At 34.5% G+C, this 24,288-nt stretch overlaps 2 protein-coding genes across 2 annotated transcripts; both read left to right on the top strand.

Moving 5' to 3' along the window:
* Nucleotides 1-682: 682 nt before the first annotated feature.
* LOC107803322 (CRIB domain-containing protein RIC6-like) lies at nt 683-3,154 on the top strand. Its single transcript, XM_016627013.2, has 4 exons — nt 683-1,023; nt 1,219-1,319; nt 1,665-1,764; nt 2,588-3,154. The coding sequence occupies exons 1-4, from the start codon at nt 966-968 to the stop codon at nt 2,983-2,985; spliced, it is 657 nt and encodes a 218-aa protein (XP_016482499.2). The 5' UTR covers nt 683-965; the 3' UTR covers nt 2,986-3,154.
* Nucleotides 3,155-17,258: 14,104 nt separating this feature from the next.
* On the top strand, nt 17,259-24,171 carry LOC107812740 (protein NPGR2-like). Its single transcript, XM_016637900.2, has 6 exons — nt 17,259-17,769; nt 18,802-19,062; nt 19,410-19,662; nt 20,365-21,578; nt 23,106-23,259; nt 23,412-24,171. Exons 2-6 carry the CDS (start codon nt 18,823-18,825, stop codon nt 23,720-23,722), a joined length of 2,172 nt encoding a protein of 723 aa, XP_016493386.2. The 5' UTR covers nt 17,259-17,769; nt 18,802-18,822; the 3' UTR covers nt 23,723-24,171.
* Nucleotides 24,172-24,288: the final 117 nt, after the last annotated feature.

A 24,288-nucleotide genomic window follows, 5' to 3' on the forward strand; every position in this document is an offset into this window, starting at 1 on the left:
ATTGTATCGTATTATTACTTTAAATATAATATTTATTTTGATTGTTAATAAATTTTATTGTATCGTATCGTTAAATGCGCCGTTACTTAATGACGAAAAATATTATTTTATGAAACGACGAATTTGGTGTGGTGACGTCGTTACCTCATTTTTTTCCTCTCATCTTGTCCTTCCTTATTATTAAATAATTATATTTTATTCTTTATCTTTTTTTTAATACAATAATTTTACTTTGTATTCTATTTTTTCTTGGTAAATGCAAACTTATTCTTCATATTGTTAGTGCGTTGCATCATAAAACGATGGTAAACGATACAATCTATTCAAACATTGTATTCATTAAACAATACAATACAATACAATACAGTACAATATAATATATATTATGAAACGACATGTAACGACCATCCAAACAAGCTGTTAATAATTGTGGCGAACGTTATATGATAATTTTAAAGATGATTTTTTTTTTATCCATTTGCACCCATAAAAAATATCCACAAATAAGAAAGTGTCATCATTACATTTTAGTGGCTACCATGTTTAGGCTTCAAAAAGTTGTCAACTATGAAAAAGTCAGAAGACAGAGATTCTAATTAAGGACAAATATATAAAAGACTCTCATTAAAATAATAAGTAATAGACTAAAAATAAGTAAAAAATGAATTCCCATTCCTAATTCCTAAAATTATGCTAGGCTTTCTGGTTAGGAATAACCTGCAATGCATTGCCATTGAATGACTGAAAATGTTGCTTTAACATCATTTTTCTTTATTATGATTAGAGAAGAGTCAAACCTAAATTTCTTTTAGGGTTTGAGTCCATTTTGAGTTTCTGTTTCCAAATTCAACAAATTTTTTTATGTATTGCTCCATACAACAAAAGCAAATGATTGATTTTAGGTGAATTATCATCTTCTTGAAAAGCCTTTGGAAGAAGAAATAAATATTTGCACCTAAGTCGAGATGACCACAAAGGTGAAAGGCCTTCTTAAAGGCCTTAGGTACATTTCTCAAGTTTTTGGTGAGTAAATGATCTTTAATTATACAAATTTTCAATATTATTTCACATTTTCCTTTGTGGGTATTTTTGGTTTTCTTGAAAATGATTGGAAGAAAATGTCACAAAGTCAAACGATCTGCAATTAAGTAAGACTCAATTCTAAATCAGTTGAGATACTATATGAATCATTTATATCTGTTTTGTTTTATGTCGCAGATGAGGATAAAGAAAAAGAAATGCAAATTGGTTTTCCTACAGATGTAAAGCATGTTGCACATATAGGATGGGATGGTCCATCAGTTGATAATCCAAGCTGGGTAATAATTATTTTACTTCTTTTACTTGTTGTATTTCTTATGTTAATTATTCGTCTCCTATTCTTTTTTTATTTTCACTCGGTGTCCGGTAGTCATATTGGTGTCCGACTAAATTCGGATTCGCAAACACTCCCTAACAAAGTCTATTCCATATCCAGGAGTCGAACCCGAGATCTCTGGTTAAGGATGAAGGGGTACTTACTACTCCGCCACAACCCTTGTTGGTTATTCATCTCTTATTGAACTACTTCGTTCATCATAATCAATACAAGAAATGTATTGAATCGATTCTTTTTTAATGAATAAATCCGATTTTCAATATTTTCAATTAAATGTTTTTGGCAGATGAAAGAATTCAAATCACCAGGAGCATTTCAATCAGCTCCTTTGGTTCCTCCTCCTGGAGATCTTAAAGAAAATCCTGATATTAAATGGGTTTCTGAAGGTGTGTTACCTTTTTACCTTTGTCCTTTAAATTTTTGGTAATCATCATTACACGTTGATCTTTTTTCTTATACTAAAAACTTTTATAATATTTATGTGATATTTTTTCATTTTAAAATGTTTCAATGTTCAAAAAGTTTGACACTATTATACCTATGAGGGAAAAAAATAAAATAAAAATTTGCCCTTGTACTCTGCGAAATACTAACAACTTTGGCCTCCGTTAGAAATTTGGCTCATCTACGGCCTCGCTGTTCCAATTTTCACAGATGTCAAGAATTTAGATTCGTTTAACTAATTAAATAGTGTCATACAAAATGAGACTGGAGAAAGTATCTGTTTATATCTGGCCTTATACAAGTCGGCAAGGCTAGAACAGTGGTCACGGGAAGGGGAGGGGGGTGATGATTTCATATCCGAGATTGAGACATCTACGAATCTAGACAATGTTAAAGCAATCTATATACTAAGATTTAATTTATATACACTGACAGTATAAAAAGTAATTCTTACACATTCATTGTAGTCCGCATGTTATTAAAAGAGAACTTACATACACTGATAGTATAAAAAGAAATTCTTACACGATCATTATATTTTTGTTGGTTGTAACTTGTACCAAGTCAGTAAATATTTCCTATAGGTTACCAATCCGTGATTTCAATTAGAAAGTCACTTGTAATTTGGTTTTGAGCAACCTGATTGTGTATATTTTTTACTATACTAGTGCGAACTTTAAATCTTAGATTCGCCTATTATTATTAGAGGATTGATGATGTGTTATTTTTTTCATTCTTTTGTACAATATGTCAATGGAATTGCAGATTCAAACAGAAGGTCCAGAAATGCAAATAGTTCTTCTCCAACCAAAGACATTAAACCAGAAAAGCCAAGAACATCCAGGAGACATTCTACTACAGAAAATGGCACTCATGATTCTACAAACAAAGAACCTGGCACCAAATCCAGGAGTTCCAGGCGACACCATAACAAGGAAACAACGTCTGATGGTCACAAATCGAGTGAATCTTCAGCTAAAAACCACCCCGATATCCCCAAAAAATCGCGACGAAAGAAGTCCAAGGAGGATGGTTCGGCCTCTGGCTCGACTCGACCATCAAGATACAAAGGCATTTCTTCTAGTACAGCACAAACTACAGATTCAGGTCCTGGACAGGAAAGGGAGAGTAGTGGAATTTCTAAAGAAAAACAAGAGGAGTGAAAAAAACAAGAATGTATTTGAAAAGTTTTTATTTTTTTTGGCAGTTTAGTGAATATCACAATTATTTTGAAACCACAAAAGTTTTCATTCAAAATTGTAGAGTATGTGTATAATCTAACTTTTTGATACCATGTTCATTATGTAGATTCATTTCCCATTTTCGTAGACATTCTTTTTCCAAAGCCTCGCATGAATGGTTCTTCTTGTCTCCTTGAGATAGCGATGTATCCAGAATTTGAAGTTTATGAATTCCTGCAACGACCTCGAGTTAAATTTACAAAAATAACTTATTTCAGAGTTAAATATTTATATACGTTTAGCGAATTCCTTAATACATACTATATATAGTATCTGCAGTTCTGGATACAAAAACTACTGTGAATCTGTAAACGACGCTCTAAATTCGCCCTTGCTCCGAGAGCACATCATTGCCCTGCAGTGGCGCACGCATGATTTCTGCTAAGGGGTTTTAAAAAAAATTAAAAAAAATTGTAGGTAATAAAAATTGAACCAATTACCTTATAAATATTTTTGATCTCATTAACCACTAAATTATGTTTTTGCCCTGTATCCACCTTAAATGAAGAGGCTGATTCAAGACCTTAATGTACCTATCCAAAGAGGGTGTCTGCTGACAAATTCAATCATTCATGTGTTAAAATTGACAATCGATGTCACGATGCGCTCATTTCTATGACTATTTCTTTAATACTTCCGCCTCTCGGGGTCTCTTTGTAGGATACCAATGTCATGATGCGTTCATTTCTATGGCTATTTCTTTAATACTTATTGTCACACGTCCTTTTTCCCGAGAGAATAAGGGATATGAGAATTTTTTTAATTTAAGTGACATAATTTAAAATGAGATTATTTATTTATTCAGAGTCGCCACTTGGAATAATTTATGATGTCCCAAGTCACCAATTTATTTTAGAATCTCAAATCGAGGAAATTTGACTCTTATTTTTGGTCTGCGAACACAGAAGACCGGGTAAGGAATTCTGTTAACCTAGGAGAAGGTGTGAGGCACTCCCGAGTTCTGTGATTTTAGCACAGTCGCTTAACAATTAATACTTGGCGTAATTATCTGATTTATTACATGTTTTAAACTCATTGTGCATTTTTGTCTTTTACCGCTTTTTAATATTTATGAAATTTACTTGAACAAGTCGCGATGTCGCACACTTGTCGTTTTGGTACATATTGCAAACCGCACCACGTGAAACGCACCCGCGATTTATAACATGTTTATTTTTATTATTATTTGAAGTTATGGTCAAGTCGCGTGAAACGCGCACTTGAATTGGGGTTTACGTATCATGACTATGCCACATGAACCGTACCCATAGTCACGATGATTTATTATTAATCGCGCCTAAATCAAGCTACGGTGTTAGAATATTATTCAATTATTAATTTTGACATTATTGTAAGGTCATGAGGTATGTATATTGTTATGGAGGAAATTAAGTAAATTAATTATGGAAAAAGTTGGCTAGCTTGTGAATGTTTATTTGTTTTTGGTCATGTGCAACAATTAGCCCATAAATACGCTAGGGAAGTTCAATTAAAGTGTTACACCAATCATGGCCCAACCTAATCTCTTATAATTTTACTGCTAACCAATATTTGAAATTAGACTAAATTTATGGCAGGAAAAGATAGATACATGCAGGATCAATTTAGTCACTAAGATAGGAGATCAAAATGAAACTAAAGCATGCTAAAATGGAAAGTCATTACTTCATTGAATAAACAAGAAAAGTAATGAATTAATACATATTCATCAATAAAATTAACCGTATGAACTACTAAAAAGGACAATAAATTAATCTTAACAAATATTCAACATGAGAACAAATTAATCTTAGGACACTCAGATGCGAACTCGATCATATCATACTCAAAATTAAATTAAAACAAAGTGACCCAAAACATTAATGAGAAATGAAAAAAAATAGAAAGAGAAGTGAACCTTTGTATTGATGATTGTGGATTTAAATTACAACCACTCAATGATTGGATAGCTCTCAGCTGGACCCTTCGGACCACGAAAAACTCGAGCGGCAAATCTCAACTTGCAACCTCAATCGACCTTGCAAAACTAACGATTTAGTGGCTATTTTTTATTATTATTTTGGGGGGGGGGGGGAGGGGTTAATGATGGCTCAAAAGTGGTTTTGGGGTGGTGAAGCTGCTGGATTTTTCGAAAGAAAGCCGAAAAAAGAATGACACGAATAGAAATTTCCTTATCCTAGAAGAAGAAAAATATTTTTTTCTCAATTCCTTCCTCCCTATTTTTTCCTTTCTCTCTCTCTCTCTCTTTTTCATCACATTTCTCTTCTATTTATAGAAAAAAACAATTCGAAATTTTCAGAATTTTATTTTTTATTTATTATTTATTTTTTATTTTTTAATTAAAAAGAATTTCCACTTCCCATTTTTCTTATTTTAAATAATAAAAAAAATCTCCACTTTTCTTTACTTTTATTTTTTAATTTCTCACTTTTTTACTTTTTTTTTATTTCCCACTTACTTTTACTTTTTTAAAAAAAATCAGATACCCTTACTTTTATTTTTTAATTCCAACTTTATTTTACTTTTCATTTTTTAAATTTCTACATTCTTTTACTTTTATTTTTTTAATTTTCCACTTTCTTTTAATTTTTTTATTAAACAATTTCTACCTACTTTTACTTTTACTTTTAAATTTTATATTTCTACTTTTCCTATTTTTTAATTTCCATCCGAAATTTATTTTATATTTTTAAAAATAATAATAATAATAATAATAATAATAATTAATTTTTATTTATTTTCGATTTTTAATTCATTTTATTTAAATATAAAAATAATAATAAAAATAATACTAATAGTAATAATTGACCTTTTAAATTATTAATAATTTTTTCTATATATATATATATGTATAAGTGTAACAAAGCTAAAAAATATATATATTAAATTCTGAAAATATTTACATAGTAGAAGGTGATAAAAATTTCAAATATAGTCAAAATTTGGGTGCTCATAGCTGCCTCTCTTTGCTTGGAAACATGAAGAGTTTTCAGGCAAAGATTAGGTGAGCCATGTGACTAATTTTTGACCAAACCATTATTCAAAAGGAAAAGAAATAAAAGATAGGGTGCAACCGAGTCCTGATTTTGGACAGCCTACATATCCCGGGTTATAGGGAAATCAGGTCGCGTGTAGTTCAAGGAGAATGGTAGAATGATGAGTTGAGGAGTCGAGTGAGGTTCCGTCGAGGCTCCGGTCCGCGGTCCTGCTATTATATCAAAATAAATAAATAAAAACTAAACAAGCCTATCAATTATGAGTTACAAGATTCCTATCTATGAGTCTTTAGAAACTTGATCTTGAGTCTTGACTGGTTCTTCATGCAGACTCTGATCTAAACCTTGATGCTCGCTAGTTGTAGGTTCTAGTTCATTGTTCTATAGCTTCTTCTAATCAAAACGGGACTCCAATGCTCGTGGCTTCAGTCATGTCTTGATCATTCCACATCTTTTCAATTGCTTTTGCATTTTGGATTCACTTATTTTTTTCTTTTCTTTTATTCTGAATTGAGACTTCTTCTTTTGGTCATCTCGAACCCTGTGCCTCGAGGTAAAACCTACTCAGACACCAAAACAAACAATCGAACGAAATTTTTCTGCCCCAGTTTGCACTAGGAAAATTTTGTGAGTTATTGTAACAAAATTCTAAACTACTTCTTTATTGAAAGCAATAAAAGGTCGGGAGTGGTGTACCCTGAAAATATCATGTGTTTTTTTTTGGGGGGGATTGTGTTCTTTTATTGTCAAAAAGATGTCTCAACTAAGGATTGGTGTACCTTATGTTGGGAAAATATGGCCAGGGAATGGGATACCCTATATTGGCAAAGATATCAGGGAATGGTGTACCCTGCATTTAAGATCAAATCAACTAGGGAGTGGAGACCCTATGTTGGAAAAAGCGACTAGGTAGTAGAGACCCTATGTCAAAAATAAAATCAACTAGGGAGTGGAGACCCTATATTAAAAAAAATGACTAGGGAGTGGAGCCCCTATGTCTACAATAACATCAACTAGGGAGTGGAGACCCTATGTTGCAAAAGCGACTAGGGAGTGGAGACCCTATGTCTAAAAACATCAACTAGGGAGTGGAGACTCTATGTTGGAAAATCATCAACTAGGGAGTGGAGACCCTATGTTTGAAAAGAGACTAGGGAGTGGAGACCCTATGTCTAAAATATCATCAACTAGGGAGTGGATACCCTATGTTGGAAAATCATCAACTAGGGAGTGGAGACCCTATGTTGGAAAAGAGACTAGGGAGTGGAGACCCTATGTCTAAAATATCAATCAACTAGGGAGTGGAGACCCTATGTCTAAAATAAAATCAACTAGGGAGTGGAGACCCTATGTCTAAAATAAAATCAACTAGGGAGTGGAGACCCTATGTTGGAAAAGCAGACTAGGGAGTGGAGACCCTATGTCTAAAATAATCATCAACTAGGGAGTGGAGATCCTATGTCAGAAAAACAAACTAGGGAGTGGGGACCCTATGTCTAAAAATAAAATCAACTAGGGAGTGGAGACCCTATGTTGGAAAATCAACTAGGGAGTGGAGACCCTATGTCTAAAATAAAATCAACTAGGGAGTGGAGACCCTATGTTGGAAAAGCAGACTAGGGAGTGGAGACCCTATGTCTAAAATAATCATCAACTATGGAGTGAAGACCCTATGTTTGAAACATCAACTAGGGAGTGAAGCCCCTATATTGGAAAAGAGACTAGGGAGTGGAGACCCTATGTCTAAAATAAAATCAACTAGGGAATGGAGACCCTATGTTGGAAAAGGCAACTAGGGAGTGGAGACCCTATGTCTAAAATAAAATCAACTAGGGAGTGAAGACCCTATGTTGGAAAAGCAGACTAGGGAGTGGAGACCCTACCCTATGTTGCAAAAGCGACTAGGGAGTGGAGACCATATGTTTAAAAACATCAACTAGGGAGTAGAGACCCTATGTTGGAAAAGAGACTAGGGAGTGGAGACCCTATGTCTAAAAATCATCAACTAGGGAGTGGAGACCCTATATTGGAAAATCATCAACTAGGGAGTGGAGACCCTATGTTGGAAAAGAGACTAGGGAGTGGAGACCCTATGTCTAAAATATCATCAACTAGGGAGTGGATACCCTATGTTGGAAAAGGCGACTAGGGAGTGGAGACCCTATGTTACAAAGGCGACTAGGGAGTGGAGACCCTATGTTGGAAAAGAGACTAGGGAGCGGAGACCCTATGTCTAAAATAAAATCAACTAAAGATTGGAGACCCTATGTTGGAAAAGCAGACTAGGGAGTGGAGACCCTATGTCTAAAATAATCATCAACTAGGGAGTGGATACCCTATGTTGGAAAAGCGACTAGGGAGTGGAGACCCTGTGTCTAAAATAAAATCAACTAGGGAGTGGAGACCCTATGTTGGAAAACGCAGCTAAGGATTGGAGACCCTATACTACCATGATTTTTTTTTATTTCTTTTTAATTTCATATATATATTTTTTAAGATAATGAGTAAAATGCGGGAAAGAGTTTGGAGAAGACTTTCCTTTTGCAGTAGTTGCTGCAAAACTATTTCTAGCCTTTGCGTAATTTCATTTTGGTTGCACCTGCTTCTTGCAAGGTTGCTTTTGGATTGCACTTGTTTCCCTAATTTTTTTTTTCAAACAAAGAACAATTTTTTAGTTTGAAACGGTGGTTGGTTTTGTGGCCTTGATTGTTTCAATCACTTGGTCTCGGTTCTTTCAGTTGCAACTGGTTATTTCCTGAATATCGATTGCATTTCTAACCTCGGAGAACCTCTGGATTTTCCGGACTTTGCCATGATGGTTAGTCACGTGGGACTTAACCTTTTCAACTTTTATTTTTCCCTTGTGGGCATTTAACTTTGAATTTCCTCTTTCAACAGTTTTTGATTTCGAAACATCGGCCAACATGGCTAGTTGGAGTCAACTTGAAGACTTTGCCGAGATTGGGTGCCTTTTCTTTTGCATATTGGCTTGTATCAAGTGAGAACCCTGTAAATCAGTCCTGCTTTCCCTTCTTTTTCTTAGTTTCAGAACAGAGTTAAACCGAAAAGGATTCAAAGAAAAGCAAACAATGGAATGGACAAATGAATTTAGACAAGAGGTATCCCTTTCGGGGAAAAGAAAGAAGGACTTATCTGGAGTGTATACAGACTTCAATGAACATGACATGCCTCTTGGACTAGATGCCTGATCTGTGTAAACCGTCAAACTCTCAGAAATTCATCACAACTCTTGCTTTGAGACTGAGAAACTTTGCCCAGGACTGTGTCGATGCCAGTGACTGTGAGGATCCTATTTTCGATCAGTGGCGCCCTTTACGGGTTTTCACCAGCTGGCCTCTCTCATTTCTCTTATCACCATCGCCTTATAATGCTCTTTGTGAGTTTTCACTAACAAGACTCTCTCATTTTCGAATTTCTCTGCTTACCATCGCCTTATGGTGCCCGTGAGGTTTTCAACAATAAGACTCTCTCATTTTATTTCTCTCATTATGTTGTATCAGATCCGAGTAACTGTATCCTCCCATTTTGAATCTCTTTGCCGATTGATCGGAAGGACTTGAAAAGGATTTGGGTAAAAAAGATTTGGATTGAATTATAACTTTAGAACTTTTCAGACAAAACCATCGCCAACCCATTATAACATCTGCCCCAGTTTCACTTTTGAGGAAATTTAGATTTTTGTTTTAGTGTAACTGAACCCCAGAGAGAGGCTGCCTACGTATCCTTTAGGAATCAAGTCGAACGTAGTTCAAGGAACATGAACTTATTTGGATTTTTGTTTTGTTTTCTTTTTCTTCTTCTTTCTCTTTTTTTCATCTTTGTTTTGTTTTTCTTCTCTTTTTTCTTTCTTGTTTCTTTTTTTGTTTTGTTTTTTAATAACATCTTCAGGTTCCAAATAGGGTAATCAAAGAAAGATAACCGACTCAAAATGGTTAGCAAAAGGGTTAATGATGTTTGGATAGCGATAATGAAAGCCTTCTTCATCCCAATCAAAGAATATTAATACCACATAGAGGGTCAAACATAGTACCTTTTGACTACATCCGCGTTGACAGTTGTTTCAGGAACATTTCCTTTGTTGCATCCCAGGTACAACACTCTCTTTTGCAATACTCTCGTTACAATGTATGGATCCTTTCAATTTGGAGCCAATTTTCCTGTAGCTTCTTCATGAGGTGGGAGGATACGTCTCATAATGAGTTGTTCTATTTTAAATTTCATGGGCCGCACTTTCTTGTTATAGACACGGGCTATTCTTTGTTGGTACAACTGCCTGTGGCAAATTGTGGCCAATCGTTTTTTATCAATTAGTGTCAATTGTTCCAATCGGTTCGTGACCCAATCTTTATCCTCAATCTCGGCTTCGACATTGACCCGGAGAGAGGGAATTTCAACTTCTGCAGGTTTCAATCGGGCTTGGCATAGGCTTATTCTCATACTGTTCTGATTTTTTATTTTATTTCCTTAACCTCATTTTCATTGCATTCTGCTTTTTGATTCATTATTTCAAAGTCAGATAGAGTTTTAGGGTCTAGTCATGAAGTCCGCAAGCATGTCATGTTATTAAAATCTGCATGAATCAAAACTGAAAAGAGAATAAGAAAAGTGACAAGATTAAAAAAAATAGACATTCCTAGACAATGAAATATTAATTTCATTTAATTTTTGTTCTTTTTTTTTATTTCATTTTTTTTTTGAATTTTAAAGATAGAAGGGTTTACACCGGAAAGTAAGACAATAAAGTAAAACATCCGGATCATACCCTGAGATAATCCGGACACAGAAAGGATAACAAGACTGGCTACTAAGACTCCCGTCTAATAGGGAACTTTCAGGCTTGGCGACCATTTTTGGCATTTCCTCTGTCTCGGCAAGGGTTGTAAGGGCCTTCAGTGCCGTATCAAATTCCTCATCTCTCCAATTTCTGTTCATCAAACCCTCTGAACCACTCTGAACGACTTGTGATGTGGCCTTAAAGGCAGCATGACTCAAGATTTGGCATGTTTTAAAATTATTTTCGACCATCTCCCCAATTTTGATAGCCTCGGCGAACGGATTACCCATAGCAGACATCATGTTTTGGAAGTAGTTCGCCTCTTTGACCTGTAGGAAGACCGTAACCATTTTTGTTTCATCCATTTGAGGCTTTCCCCTAGCGGCTTGCTCGGCGCCATATGACAGCATATTCACAAAAATATTCCGCGATTTTCTTTGTCAATCTGGACACAAAGTTCTCTTTTTGAATTTTTACACTTGCTTTTTTTCTTTCTTTCTTTTAGTTTTTTTCGCTCTTTTTTTTGTTTTCGTTATTTTTGTCACTCTTTTTTTCTTTTTCTTTCTTCTCTTTGTTTATTTGATTTCAATGATCGAATCCGATGGGGATTGCCTATGTATCATGACGCCGCATGAATCAGATTTTGCGTAGTTCGGGAAGATTAGGAATAAAGTAAATAAACTAACTCTTTTTTTCTGGATTTTGAATTTTTTTTTTTTGAAAGACTTATAAAGAAGAAAGAATTTTTTTTTGATTTCGATTTTTTTTGTTTTTGAGAATTTTTGAAAAGAAAGAAAATATTATTTTGAATTTTTTAAAAAAAATATTTTGGGAGAAAGACTTCTAAAAAAAAGGTAGAGAATATTTTTGAATTTTGAATTGATTTGTTTCTTTTTCATATGAAAGACTTCTATAAGGATTTTTTTTTTTGGTTTTAAATTTTTATTTATTTGAAATTTTCTAAGGAAAAACTTCTAAAGAATGAATTAAAGAAAAATATTTTTGGATTTTGACTTTTTTTATAAAAAATAAATTCCAAAAGAAAAACTTCTATAAAAGAAGGAAATTTTTTGGATTTTATGTGTCAAAGAAAAACTTATAAAGAAGGAATTAAAGGAAAATATTTTTTAAATTTTTAAAAATTGGGGCCGGAACCGATGAGGTTTGCCTACGTATCTCACATCTTGTGAGAATCAGACCCGCGTAGTTCGGTAAGTTTTGGAGCAATAGGAAAACACGACTTATTTTGAAAATGACTTCTTTTTTTTCCAGAGTTTCAGTATTTTTCAAATACCTGAATTTTCAAAACCGGGTAATTTTTTTTTTCTTTACCTCACTCTTTATTTTTTTTTTTGTTCCATTTTCCTATTCTAGAAGCCGGTCAACATGCAAGCCGAAACAAACATATGCACAAATAGCACGTAAAATGCATCAAGATGGTCCAATATATTGGGTACACCTGTCCTAGACGGACCCAACCCCTATGTTGAGTCCCCAAAGTCAAATGCATGTGATGCAAATAAACATTCCTACTAGGGATTCGGCATGAGGTTATGTTATTCTAGGTTTAGATCCTAGGTGTGTTGTTCTAGACCTGGCTTACCCGAGCAGACAACTCGAGCCGGAGGGGGGGAGGGAGCGTACCGGGAATACAGAAGCTCCACCGGCTTTGCAACTTGTCCGAACCTCGTTCTAAAATTAGGGTATGACTCTAACAGAAAAGAAGCCACGCGAAGCGCACACTTCCCAAAAGATTTAGAAGACTCATAGAGAAAAGGGTTTCGTAACAGTTTATATACAGTTCAAGCAATATCAAAGCGGTAAAAAGCGGCATTTAACACATTAGGCTCAAACACGTAAAAATCAGATAATAAATAAAAGTCAAGTATAACAGCTATTATAAGCTCGAATTCTGAACCCTGAACCAGAGATTCTGGGTTCTTATTCCCCAGCAGAGTCACCAGAGCTGTCACACCTCCTTTTTCCCGAGGGGATAAGGGATATTTTCCAATTTAAGTGACATTATTCGAAATGAGATTATTTATTTATTCAGAGTCGCCACTTGAAATAATTTATGGTGTCCCAAGTCACCGATTTATTTTAGAATCCCAAATCGAAGAAATTTGACTCTTATTTTTGGTCTGCGAACACAGAAGACCGGGTAAGGAATTCTGTTAACCTGGGAGAAGGTGTGAGGCACTCCCGAGTTCTGTGGTTTTAGCACAGTCGCTTAACAATTAATACTTTGCGTAATTATCTGATTTATTACATGTGTTTAAACCCATTGTGCATTTTTGTCTTTTACCGTTTTTTAATATTTATGGAATTTATTTGAACAAGTCGCGATGTCACACACTTGTCGTTTTGGTACACATTGCAAACCACGCCACGTGAAACGCACCCGCAATTTATAACATGTTTATTTTTATTATTATTTGAAGTTATGGTCAAGTCGCGTGAAACGCGCACTTGAATTGGGGTTTACGTATCATGATTATGCCACAGGAACCGTACCCATAGTCACGATGATTTATTATTAATTGTGCCTAAATCAAGCTACGGTGTTAGAATATTATTTAATTACTAATTTTGACATTATTGTAAGGTCATGAGGTATGTATATTGTTATGGAGGAAATTAAGTAAATTAATTATGGAAAAAGTTGGCTAGCTTGTGAATGTTTATTTGTTTTTGGTCATGTGCAATAATTAGCCTATAAATACGTTAGGGAAGTTCAATTAAAGTGTTACACCAATCATGGCCCAACCTAATCTCTTATAATTTTACTGCTAACCAATATTTGAAATTAGACTAAATTTATGGCAGGAAAAGATAAATACAGGCAGAATCAATTTAGTCACTAAGATAGGAGATCAAAATGAAACGAAAGCATGCTAAAATGGAAAGCCATTACTTTATTGAATAAACAAGAAAAGTAACGAATTAATACATATTCATCGATAAAATTAACCGTATGAACTACTAAAAAGGACAATAAATTAATCTTAACAAATACTCAACATGAGAATAAATTAATCTTAGCACACTCAGATGCGACTCGATCATATCATACTCAAAGTTAAATTAAAACAAAGTGACCCAAAACATTAATGAGAAAAAAAATAGAAAGAGAAGTGAACCTTTGTATTGATGATTGTGGATTTAAATTACAATCACTTAATGATCGGATAGCTCTCAACTGGACCCTTCGGACCACGGAAAACTCGAGCGGCAAATCTCAACTTGCAACCTCAATCGACCTTGCAAAATTGACGATTTAGTGGCTATTTTTGGAGCTTTATTTTTTTTTTTTTGGGGCGGGAGGTTAATTATGGCTCAAAAGTGGTCAAGGGCTGGTGGTTTTGGGGTGGTGAAGCTGCTGAATTTTTTGAAAGAAAGCCGAAGAAAGAATGAAACGAGTAGAAATTTCCTTATCCTAGAAGAAGAAAAATAAAATTTTCTCAATTCCTTTCTCTCTCTCTCTCTCTCTTTTTCATCACATTTCTCTTCTATTTATAGAAAAAAAATTCGGAATTTTCAGAATTTTATTTTTTATTTATTTATTTATTTTTAATTAAAAAGAATTTTCACTTCCCATTTTTCTTATTTTTTAAAAAATAATAATTCCCCACTTTTCTTTACTTTTATTTTTTAATTTCTCACTTTTTTTTACTTTTAATATATTTAAAATCCCACTTTTTTAATTTTCTTTTTTTATTTCCCACTTATTTTACTTTTTTTTTATTTCCCACTTAATTTTACTTTTAAAAAAAAAAATCAGATACCCTTACTTTTATTTTTTAATTTCAACTTTATTTTACTTTTTATTTTTTAAATTTTCACATTCTTTTACTTTTATTTTTTTAATTTTCCACTTTCTTTTACTTTTTTTATTAAATAATTTCTACCTATTTTTACTTTTACTTTTTAATTTTATATTTCTACTTTTCCTATTTTTTAATTCCCATCCGAAATTTATTTTTTAAAAAAATAATTAATTTTAAATAATAATAATTAATTTTTATTTATTTTCGGTTTTTAATTCTTTTTATTTAAAAATAAAGATAAAAATAATAATAAAAATAATACTAATAATAATAATTGACCTTTTAAATTATTAATAATTTTTTCTATATATATATATATATATATATGTATAAGTGTAACAAAACAAAATAAAAAAATATATTAAATTCTAAAAATATTTAAATAGTAGAAGGTGATAAAAATTCAAATATAATCAAAAATTAAGTGTTCATACTTATGACTCTCGGGAGTCTCATCGTAGGATACTTGACCAAATTGTGACAAGTTAGCCCATAAGTCACAACATCAAATGTGAATAAAAATACCAAACCTTTCTGACATTTTTTCTTTGAGGCCCAGTACTTTGTTTAGTACGAAGTATCTATCCGAACATCTCTCACCAAATGCATTGACAAAGGTATATTTTCTCTTTCTTTTCACCGAATAGTTTAATATACTAACCTTGAGGTTCCACCACGAAAGGTCCTTTGGTGGATGATGGGAAAGAAAGAAATTTATATTAAATATATAAATATCATAAAAGATATATATGAATTAGTCACTAGCATGAAAATAGTAAAAGAAGATACGTACGAGTTTCTCGTAACAGTGGCAAGTGGGTCTACACTAGTCAGATTTGAGTTGATTTGTGTTATTTGAATTATGTGAAAGATGTGTACACAAGATCACTAGTGTGTACACGTATTTATGTGTGGTATTTTGACGGGATTATATTCTTAGGTTCTTCCATGCATTTAATTAGAAATTGTAATATCATGTTATATTTTTCATTGTTAAATTGCTCTTACATGCTTTACTTGATGTTGTTATCACATGCTCTATCTTTTATTGTCAAACATGCTTTTATATGCCTCAATTGATGTTGTTATCTCTCTTATTGTCATGTGCCTTTTAATTGTGGATAGTTATTTTCATTTGAAGTTATTATTCCATGATGTCACTTCGAGTTGAATTATTCTCATGTATTTTGATGTAGCTACTATTCCACACTTTCTTTTTCGTTGTTAAAATGTCATGCAATTGAATTGGAAGTTGTCTTTTCGTGGGAATATCTTCATTTTGAGTTATTGAAGTTGAAGTTATGAAAGTCATTATCACATTGAGGTTGAAGTTGTTGATTATTGAAATATCTTTCCTTGTTGAGTAACTCTCATTCATTTTCTTATTATTGAGGTTCATGTTCACATTGTGTGCCCACGTGGGCTATATGTTGCGGTAACTTTGGTATTGTTGATTTTGGCAAGAGATGGTTTGCCCGGGGCACTTGTGGTGCGAGTTGTTATTGTGTTGTGATATTGATGCGCATAACAGCGGCAAGTGGGTCTACACCAGTATGCAGGGTGAAAACATATATATAAGATAGTGTCGCTTGAGATGGTTTGGTCATGTCATGCATCGACTTACAAATGCACTGATATGTAGGTGTAAAATTATAGTGAGTGAATGTGTTAAAACGTGATGTGATAGATTTTAAATCATATGAAAGGAAGTTGTCTCAAAAGACCTAAAAATCTTTAAAATCAATGTAGACTTAGCTAAAGTTAGGACATCATAGAAAAAGAAATCCATCTTTTTTAACCATATACCTTTGCTGAGGCCATAACCCTATTAGCAGCTCTATGATCCATTTAGGCGATATGTACTACTGAAAATACATTTTAGACATTTTAGAGATCTTTTATTATTATTAATATTAATACTGTTCATTATTATTATTATTATTATTACTATACAATTTATTTTTTATTTTGTATGATGAAGACATAAATTGAGTTTAAATGAAACAGTAAAAATTTATAACGCCGATCTCAGTTTATCTAGGACTAAGAAGTAATAATAGTAATTGTTGTTCAACCAGATGAAAGAATAATAATGTTGTCTCGTTAATTGGACATAGTGGAGTGGCGGAGACACCAGCATGGCTTAGCGGAAAAGATTAATTAAATATACATATGTCAATTAATCTAAAGTAATTATCAATTTAAAATAGGAAGTAAAAATCTTAGAATTTCATCGCCCTAGATGTAGGTATAAATTAAATGTCGAAGACATTAAAATTTTAAATTGTGACTCATATCTGAACGTAAATTATTTTTTATTCTATAAAATCATTCCAAATTTGTCAGTTACTACTTCATCTTAAAAAGATATTTTGTCAGTCTGAAATATTTAAAAAGTATTGTTTTCTTACGTACAAATAACTGCATGGAAAATGTAATTCCACTGCTCCAACTTCCATGTGGCAGAAACTTGGCCTTACGGAAAGTTTATTAAATTCCATATTGGTCCCACATACAAGTCTTCTTTTCCAAATCCCACCACTACTTTTTACTTTATTCTATTTTCAATCCCTCCATATCCTTCCTCACAGTAGTAAATAATATAACAAATCTTCTCCTTCACGCTTTCATTGCCACCAGCGTTTTTCCAGTTCTTTTGTTTTGATTCCACGCAAAACCCCATAAAAAAACCAAATTACAATTATATACAAAGCAGAGAAATTTCCCAAAAAAGGCAAGAATATTTTCAAGTTATTTTTTGGGGGGATTCTGATTTTGATTCAAAAACCCATTTTTAAGCTTTTTAACACAGACGCAAATCATTGGGTTTTCAAAGACTGTGAATTTTTACAAAGTTGAGAACTTTATTAAAAGAGAAGAAAGCGAGAGAAAATTGAAAAAAGGGTGTTTGGTTTGATGTTTTGTTGAAATTTTCGTTGATCACAATTCAATTCAGAGACTTCTGTGAATTTACAAAAGAATTGAAAAAGAGAGAAGATAAAAGGAGGGGTTTTGTTATTGGAGTTTTGATTTGCAAATAGAAAAAGATGGGCAGGGCTTTGTTCTGTTATTCTACAAATAATGAAAAGTATGATTCTTTAACCCCTCTCTCTATCTATCTCTACTTGTCAAATGGTACAACAACAACAACAACTCAGTATAATCCTACTAGTGGGGTCTGGGGAGGGTAGTGTGTACGCAGACTTACACCTACCATGAGGTAGAGAGACTGTTTCCAGTAGACCCTCGACATCCTTCCCTCCAAGAACTCCCCACCTTGCTGTGGGGAACTCACAACCTCTTGGTTGTAAGTGGAGGTTGCTTACCATCAGAGCAACCCCTTTTGTCAAATGGTAGTTGGTGTAAATTGATGGGTCCTGAATTTGTTCATCCTTTATTTTATGCTTCTAATTATTGCTTAATAGTTGGTTCTACTTTAATCCTTTTAGTTATGAGTTCCTTTAACCATCATCATTACTGTGTTGTTTGGAATTCTGTTTTGTTAATATGATGGTGGTAATTTTTGTATGATAACTGTATGGTTGAGTCATCTTGCATGCAGCTCGATTATTACACCGGATAGCTACTAGTAATATCTGAACTGGGCCCAACTCAGCTAGTTAATATGGATATTGAAAAGCTATTTTTTCTTTGTTTCTTTTCCTTTTTTGTAATTTAAAGTGGAACTCTAATTTCATTGATTATTAGAGCATTAAGGGACAGAGAAAGAGTATGAGTAGGGGTTCTTGTATATAGAGCTAATATAGAATTGTGTGTCATTGGGGGTTGAAGCTTTACTATTTTTGGCCGAAAGCTCCCTTTTTCCTTTTTTTTTTGGGGGGGGGGGGGAGGGGATAAGGGGGCGCTTATGAAGTTGAGTTGTTCCGGACTAGTTCTTGGTTTCGAAAGAAATTTCGACACTTGGCTAAAATCTACTAGTAAACATGTGGAGTTTTGTAAACAATGATGTTCTTCATATGAATTTAGTTATCCTTTTAGATTGATTATCCATGATTATGAATCATATGAAATGTCACAATTCAAGAGAACTGTAACTTTTTGTATTTTTGGGGCAAACGAGTTAAATTCATTGTTGTTGGTGTTGCTGATTGTTTTAAAGCATTCTGAGAGGGCTCGTTATATGAAGAATGATAATAATCCGGGGAAGGCTCGCAGAAGTTTGAAGTTGAGGAAGATAATGAAGTGTTTCTGCTCGGGGGAACAATTACAGATAGATGACAGGGATGAATCCCTTGCGACTGAGGATTACACAGCACGTCTCTGTTCATCAAGAGCCAGAGAAGCTGAACAAAAGCCAGATATTGGTGATATTGAAGAAGCTGAATCATCTTTGCGCGAGAGTGGTGCTTTGAATTATGAGGTACCAATCACAAAAGTTTGCTCGTATTTCTCTCTCTCTCTCTCTCTCTCTCTCTCTCTCCCTACAATATTGCCATGTTAAGTTTGCCTTTTGTGTAGCATCTCATCCTAAATTATTTCACGTTTTGATTGGCATGTACAGTCAGACCTCTTTATAACAGTCATCCTCTATAACAACATTTTACTCTAACCAAGTTTTCTTTGGAACCAATTTTTTATTTTATGTTATATTATATATATTCTTTATATCAGCATTTCGCTATAGCAGCCAAAAAATGTCCGGACAAAGAGATTTGACTGTATTGGAATTATTCATCTGTGACAGTTAACCTATTATCTACTTTCTAGGAAGCAAGGGCATTGCTTGGAAGATATGAGTACCAAAAGGGAAATATAGAGGCTGCTCTACATGTGTTTGAAGGAATAGATATTGCCTCAGTGACTACTAAAATCAAAGTCACCCTTGCCATAAGAGCTCGAACTAAAAAGAGACGTTCACAGAAGTATGATAAATCACCAATGTCAATACATGCTGTGAGTTTGCTCCTGGAAGCAGTCTTTCTTAAAGCAAAATCGTTGCAGGTTCTTGGGAGGTGTAAAGGTTAGACTATACGTAGTAGTCTTTCAGTTCATTTTTCGTAATCGATATATTTGCTTGCATAGGTCCAAATAGAGGAAATGAATTATGACAATTCATATAGCCGACCCCAACAAGCTTGCCATTGTTGCATAGTAGTTGTTATAATATCTTTGTTTAGGTGTTTCAATTTGACAGTCATTTTCAGTTACGACAACTTTGGTCAGTATGCTGAAATTAGTGTGTTATGCTATTCATCAGGTGTCTTTGCAAACGTTTTTATGTGTACGAGTTCTGTTCAACTCTGTTAAAATTTGCACTACCTCTCTTGCAGTACTGTATCCATCCTCTGGGCCTTCCATTGAACAATGCAAATTATTTTCTGTTTTTGTTGATTGCTAGTGCTTGTTAAGTTCATTGTTTGGTCTTACTTTTTCTTTTAAATCACGAGTGTTAATTTTCGAGATGACCTGGTAAATTTCATAATTTGGCTTTTTAGTTAGATTTTTCACTTTTGGGGTAGTATGAGAAACGCTTTTCCTTGCTTCTGAGCTACCCTACATGTGCACATCTCTATCTGCCTCCTGAGGCAGCGTTTGTTCATTTTTATTCTGCCATGTCTACATGTGATTGTGCACACAATATGATAAGGAATTATGTGAACCTGAAAGCCTAGAAACTGCGGGTTTTATCTTTATCTGATGCATTCCCCAAATATTTTTGCAGAAGCTGCTCAATCGTGCACTGTTATTCTGGACATTGTTGAATCTTCATTACCAGAAGGCTTGCCTGAAAACTTTGGTGCTGACTGTAAATTACAGGAAACTCTCAGCAACACTGTTGAGCTGCTTCCCCAATTATGGATACTCGCAGATTCTCCACGGGAAGCAATTATATCATACCGCCGAGCTCTTCTTCATCAGTGGAATCTTGATGTCCAAACTAATGCAAAGATTCAAAAAGAGTTTTCCATTTTTCTTCTATATAGTGGAAGTGAATACATTCCCCCTAGTCTCAGATTCCAAATGGACAGTTCATTTGTTCCCAGAACTAATATTGAAGAGGCCATTCTTCTCTTAATGATTTTATTGAGAAAGGTTACTCTACAAAGTATAGAGTGGGATCCTTCGATTCTTGACCATCTCTCATATGCATTATCTATCTCAGATGGCCTAACGGCTCTGGCTAACCAAGTAGAAGAGTTGCTTCCTAGGAATATAGATCAACGTGAACGGTATCATATCTTAGCTCTCTGTTATTACGGAGGAGGAGATAACTTTACCGCCTTGAACTTGTTGCGGAAACTATTGAGTAGTGCCGAGGATCCCACTTGTGTTCCAGGTTTATTGCTGGCTTCAAAAATCTGTGCTGAAAGCTTAGAGTATGCAGGAGATGGCATAAATTTTGCTCGCCGAGCTATCGAAAGATTGCAAGGAAGATGTGATCGGCTGATTGGTGTTGCAAACTATGTCTTAGGTCTTTCACTTTCAACACAGTCTAGAGCGGTTTTGAAAGATTCTGAGAGGGTTAAGATGCAATCAGAGGCACTTCAATCCTTGGAATCCGCTGGAAAACTGACAACGATGAATGACTCCAACGTCATTTACCATCTTTGTGTAGAAAATGCCGAGCAAAGGAAGTTGGAAACTGCACTCCATTATGCTAAGTGCTTGCTTAAATTGGAAGGTGGGTCTACTCTGAAAGGGTGGATGCTGTTGGCTCGGGTGTTATCAGCTCAAAAGCAGTTTCCGGAAGCCGAAACTATCATTGATGCAGCTCTAGATCAGAGCGGAAAGTGGGATCAGGGAGAACTGTTGAGAACCAAAGCTAAGCTCCAAATTGCACAAAGCCAAGTGAAAAATGCAATAGAAACATATCGTCAGCTTCTTGCTGTTCTTCAGATCCAGAGAAAAAGCTTTAGATTGGCGGAAAATCTCAAGGTAAGTCGATTGCCCTTATGAAGTGGACTATCTTCTAGAAAGCTTCACCATCCTCTATGTTGGTTGCAAATGAAATAACTATACAGTCTATGTTAGACTAACTGAGTAGAATTTGAGCTGCTTCTTATGGAGCATTTGTTGATGAGGCAGCTGTCAAGCTAGAAATGTGTCCGGGATGGTGTCGGTTAATACAAAAAAATATGGCTATGGAAAAGCTATAGAGTTAACCTTAATGCAGAGATTAATAGTCCCATATAGTTGATAAAGCCTAAATGAGTAAATGCGTGTATAAGGCTCCCTGATTGAGGGGAAGATTTGGATATATGCAATGGATTTGTTCTAGAGAACTGAGCTGTAGCTGAACATATATACATGCCTTATAGCTTCCAAGAACATGTTTCCTTGAGATGTGTGGGTTAGGCGCAAATCATGGTTTCGAATCCTGTTGTAGACAAAAGCCTGGTATTTAAGTGGGTGGGGGGGATTGTCCACCTAGCCTCGAACCGTGTGCCTCTAGCCCTCGGGGATTATTGGTTATCGAAAAGAAAAAAACATGTTTCCTTGAGATGAATTCAAGATTAAAGTCTACATTGAAATAATTTTGTTCTTGCAAACATTTTGATTCTGTGTGTGTGTTGGGGGGAGTTTCTGAAGCCTGACCTTTCTTCTCTGTTGAAGCCAGAGAAGTCTGTTCATTGTCATTGTTATGAATTGCCTAACTGTCTACATTTTCAATATGGTACAAATAAAATGTTCACTTTTGGGGAGTTGGGGGAGGAAGGTGGGGATAGGTTGGATTTATAAGTTTCTTTGGGTCTTTTACAAGTAGGAGGCATTTTTTTATATTTTGGCTATATTCTCCACGTGTGGCTGACAATATTTCATGATTATGGAAGGATTAAAATTAAGTCTTTAGTTTCTTAGAGAGCTGGTAGTAGGAGAAATTATCTTAAGTGGCGTAGATTCTTTCCCTAGAATAGAGTTTTGTTTCAAGGTAAAAAAATTATACTATGAAGTTTCATTGAAGTTGGTACATTAACTTGAACATTCGAGTTATTAGCTCTGGCTTGCAAGTTATTTCATCCACCATCATGAAGTTCTATAGAATTTATTAACTCATTCATTGACGATGAGATTTGCGACATTGATTGATACCATGCTACCTGAAAAGCCAAACTCCCCATTTTACCCGTAATGAGATGATTTATAGCCACACAAATATCTATGGATTGTTTTAGACCACAAGTTTCAAAATTTTCTGTTCTTTTTTAAACTCCGTGCCCTGTCAAACATGAGTTTTAATTTTTAATTAAGCAGATCTTAATCCTCTGCTTTCATCTTCATCTTTTTTTTGCTCTTTTAATGTGCAACCAAGGCTTGCAGCTTTGACTCAACTACCTTCTTTTTACGAATCCCTTTCTATTGTCTTGCTTGCTGCCCCTTTCTAACCCCTCAGGAAATTATTATTATTATGATTTTTTGTTAAAAGGAAGAAGTTATAATGTTTGATGTTCATTTATGTAACAGGAGGAAGGAAACCGCAATAGAACTGTGGAGCTGGAAATGTGGCATGATCTTGCTTCCATCTACATTAAATCATCTCAGTGGCAAGATGCAGAGATCTGTCTTTCCAAATCCGAGGCCATTAGTTGTTATTCCGCTTCTAGATTGTATATTTCTGGTAGATATGTTTCACTCATTTTCTCCTCATGCATTGCTTAGTGCTTACTATGCTAAATCATTTTCATGTATCTCAGATGTTACATTTTTATTGATCTTATATTCGTGAGAAAGCAAGCAAAAAGGTTATTGATGATGAAGTATATTATGCAGGTTTGCTTCAGCAGTCGAAGGGCCTTTATAAAGCTGCACTAAGAGATTACACGAAAGCTCTAGCTATTGATCCGTGCCATGTTCCAAGTCTAATATCAACCGCAGTGGTACTTAGGCAGATAGGTGACCATTCTCCTGGGATTGTTAAAAGTTTTCTGATGGAAGCACTACGACTTGATCGGACGAGTGCTTCTGCATGGCATAATCTTGGCCTGGTTTACAAAGAGGAAGGTGCATCAATGGAAGCAGCCGAGTGCTTTCAAGCAGCTATACTTCTGCAAGAGACTGAGCCAATTGAACCGTTCAGATGACTACTCTTTTGTACATACTTTTTAACAGATTGTTCAAGTTGCAACCTTGCTGCAACGATCATATTCATCTCTTGGAGCTAAGATCTCGAGGGAAAGATTTAACGATTTTGAAGTTTAAGTTGGGATGCTTCCAAATGATTCATAATGGAGAGATTTTTTGTCAAAAGAGCAAGTTCATTCTTTAGATCTGATAAGAGAGGAGTATAGAGTTCAAAATGGTAGGCTCTTACTTCCTATAGCACATGGTATTCTACAAAACTTTCTTGCCTTTGGATGTACAGGTGGTTCTGAAACTCACAAGAATGATACATATTACATAAACAAGTTTATCCATACAACATCTTGCAATACTCAGCTTAAGGAATCAGTTAACCTTGTCTTTGTATCCATCTTGTGTAATGTATTTTGTAAGACCTAACTTAACAAATACACTAGTTGTGTTATCTGGCTATTATGTGTAGCTAAAAATTTCAGGGAGGAAGGGCATGATGGTCCAAGTACAATTATGAAAGAAACCATCAGTAGTATGACAGCACCTTGTGCGCATCCGACTATTTCACTTGCTA

This window comes from Nicotiana tabacum, chromosome 17, assembly GCF_000715075.1.
Source record: "Nicotiana tabacum cultivar K326 chromosome 17, ASM71507v2, whole genome shotgun sequence".
NCBI classification, from domain to species: Eukaryota; Viridiplantae; Streptophyta; class Magnoliopsida; order Solanales; family Solanaceae; genus Nicotiana; species Nicotiana tabacum.